The sequence below is a fragment of the Vombatus ursinus genome, unplaced genomic scaffold (assembly GCF_900497805.2).
Source record: "Vombatus ursinus unplaced genomic scaffold, bare-nosed wombat genome assembly UNPS02000749.1, whole genome shotgun sequence".
NCBI lineage: Eukaryota > Metazoa > Chordata > Mammalia > Diprotodontia > Vombatidae > Vombatus > Vombatus ursinus.
The window spans coordinates 4,498,114-4,501,414 of record NW_020940527.1 but is presented as its reverse complement, the minus strand read 5'-3'; the positions used below and the strand labels follow the sequence as shown (position 1 = coordinate 4,501,414).

At 51.4% G+C, this 3,301-nt stretch overlaps 1 protein-coding gene across 1 annotated transcript in view; it reads right to left on the bottom strand.

The window, feature by feature from the left end:
• Positions 1–481, bottom strand: part of CHCHD1 (coiled-coil-helix-coiled-coil-helix domain containing 1) — a 1,535-nt gene extending 1,054 nt beyond the window's left edge. The window contains exon 1 of the mRNA XM_027858656.1: positions 339–481. Coding sequence (XP_027714457.1) covers positions 339–462 — 124 coding nt within the window. The 5' untranslated portion in view covers positions 463–481. The remainder of the gene's footprint in view (positions 1–338) is intronic.
• Between the last annotated feature and the right edge of the window lie 2,820 nt (positions 482–3,301).

Here is a 3,301-nt window from a genome sequence, read left to right as displayed (position 1 = left end):
CCTGCCTGCCCCGCTCACTCGTTCAGTCAAAGACTCGCCTGCCTGCCTCGCTCACTCGTTCAGTCACTCCGAGACTCGCCAGCTTACTCTGGGCCAGGCTCTAGGGGAACAACGAATAAACAGTAACCCAGCCCCTGCCCTCGAAGGGGTGGATGCTCCTGGGGGGACTGAAGGGGACACGACAAGTACACAAGGAAGGTTTGGAAGGCGTCCAAACAAAAAGCTCCAGGAGCACGTGAGGCCCAGGAGAGGGAGCAGCCCAAGAAATCAGGCCCGGCTTCGTGGAGGAGGCGGCCCCTCCCCCCAGCCCCCGCCGGCCCGCGCCGTGACGCACTCACCCCCGAGCTCGCGGCGCCCCGCCCCGACCCGGTTGGCCAGGACCAGGGGTTTGTTGGGTTTCAGCACCGGCCGCTTCGAATTGCCCAGGCGAGCCAGGCGGCCCCGCAGGCTTGGCGCAGCCATGGACCAGGCTCCTGACGCCGACGCCGACGCCGACGCCGCCGCCGCCGCCGCTGCCCGCACGCCCGGACGTCCTTGCGTCACCGCGCACGCCGGGGCGAGGCGTGTCGCCATGGAGACGCGCCCCGCCCGGTCACTGCCGCTGCAGCCTCTTCCCTGGGATCCCACCCGGCCTTGGGAGGACCTGGAAGCGAGGGAGGCAGGCCGAGCCGCAACTCGAGGTAAGGACAGTGCCCCAGGGAGGCGGCGAGGTCCGGCGGAATCCGGCGACCGGGGCTCAAAATCCGCCTCTGGGGGACCTCGGGTAAGTCACCGAACCTCTCCTGGGCCTGTTACCCTGTCTGTAAAATGAGGCTGGGCCACGATTAAAATGTGGTGTTGACGAACGTGCGGGCGGAGCAGGAGCTGCTCCCCGCGCACCCAGGGCCTCGAGGAGGGCGCCTGCACCTTTGGGGGGGTCACGCCACAGAGGCAGGCGTGGATGGATGCCCGGCAGCGCCCGAGATCGCAGGCCCAGTGCAGCCCGACAGCTCTCGTTCTGGTGAGCCCAGATCCTCCTCAGTGGATCCAGCGTGGATATCCGTGGGTAACAGAGAGACTTTAACGGGGTGGCCCGTGGGATTGGCTCTAGGGAGACAGCAGGACTCACCTGCAGAATTGTGTTGATTATTTATGGGGTTTTGTTTGTCTTGTATGTTTGGTGCATTTGTTTAACTGAGTTCTTTCATTTCATACAGGAAAGACTGTCCTGTATCCATTAAATGGGCTGTTACCTTCAATACTTATGTGCCCTTTTAGCCACACACCATAGTCTGACATTTCCCAGAGCAAACTCTAAGCTGAACAAGCCAAAGAGTAATTTGGGAGGTACCCCCAAGATTGGACCTGGCCCCTGTAAACGCAAAGCTTTGGGACCACAGAGCCAGGGAGTTACATGGAGTTGCCTTGCAGGATGTCTTTGAATAGATGCTCAGTTATTGCTTTTTGGATTGAACTGGATTACTGGGATGCTGCCAAAAAGTCTACCACCAAGTGATGGTGATGAACTTACATGTATACTTGAGATTATCTCTGGATAGTAAACACAGTCAATATCTGGAACCACACTCAAGGCTCCTCCAGCTTGGTAGGACCTTTGAGTTTGTGTATCTTTGGCATATCCTTGATCAACCTAGAGTCACTTTCATACCAAGATGACAAAAGTTACAAAGTAATGAAGGTGATTTTCCCCCTACATAAATGTGTCAGAACTTACACAATAGGCAAGATCCCCCTTCATAAGTCACCTTGGAAAGCTATCCATTTATTCTGAGGAGACTGCCATTGCTCAAGCCTTTTGGAACTGCACTCCAAGACAGTTTAGGAGCCACAAAAGAATATATGGTATTGAGAGTAGTCAGATCAAAACAACATGGTAACAGCACTTATATATCACTTTAAGGTTTGCAAAGCACTTTACAAATGTTATCTCATTTTATCCCCATAACCATGAAAGGCCCATGCTGTTATCATCATCCTCATTTTACAGATGGGGAAACTGAGACTGAGGCAAGTTAATACAGCTAGTTAAGTGTCTGAAGCCGGATTTGAATTTAAGAATCTTCCTCACACAATTTCAGGCTCAGACACTTAATGCAGATCAAGAGGAGTTCCAAAAATGTTTTGAGCAATAATAGCACTGTAGGAGTTAAGTATATTACCTTTCAAGTTGACCATTTAAGGGGCAACACTTATTTGGTTAGTGTGGGTCTCATTTGGCGAATGCACTTCCTTAACCAGAGTGTACCCTCTCAATCCTTATTATTTGTCAAGACTCAGCTTAGGTGCCAAGGGCTCCGGAAACACTCTTTCATTCCCCTAGAGCAGGGGTGGGGGACCTGCTGCCTCGAGGCCTCCTGTGGTGCTCCAGGTGAAATCTAGATTCAGACAAAGGGCCCAATTTGAGGTTAGTGCTCACCCCTTCCTCTGGTACATCTGTTGCATTCCCCATTAGAATGTCTATAACCTGTGACCCAGTGCCTCACAAGAATAGAGTCTGGTCTTGCGGACCAACCCCAAAAGTCAAGAGTCTCTCTTTTTGGCTCAATCCCCCAAACAAGAGTTAATCGGGGAAAATTTCCCACTAGAGCTTAGATTTATACTTGATGTATAAGTTTTCCCAAATGTCAATAACAGGGTTCCTAGCCTGTCTGCACTCAGGTATTTTGGTCTCCCTGCCCAAGCACCACTTAAAGGCTACTTTTTGGGCCCTCCAGGCTCAGAGTGAATGTAAATAATAACTGTCTCTTTTGGCCAGCAACCCTGGAGGGTCTTCCCCTCCCAGTTTGATTTTTTTTAATTAAAGGGGCCATCCTTTGACTCACTTCTTAAAGAGACCTATTCACTGAATGGGTGTTACCGCACTCAAAGTGAGAACCTGAAAAAACTGTAGCTTAAAAGGGCCAAGGTCTCCCATTGCATCCTGGACCATCTCCAGTCATCCTGATGAATATCTGGCCACTGGACCCAGTTGGCTCTGGAGGAGAAAATGAGTCTGGTGACCTTGCACAGCCCTCCCTCACTCAAAACAGTCAATTACAAGTCACGTCATCATCTCCACGATATCATGGTCCTCTTCGAGAACGAAGGACAAACACAATTGGGTAGTGTAGCCTTAATTTCAATCCAAAGAAAATACAGGCAACACAAAGGAGTCACATAAAACACAGTAATCCCAACATTCCAGTGAATTTATCTCCACAGAGAACTTCTGAGGGCCTGGACTCCCCTGGAAGGGAAAAAGGCTTGTTAGAACTGCTAACTCACAGCAGTTCTTCCCACTAGACCTGCACTGTCCAAATAA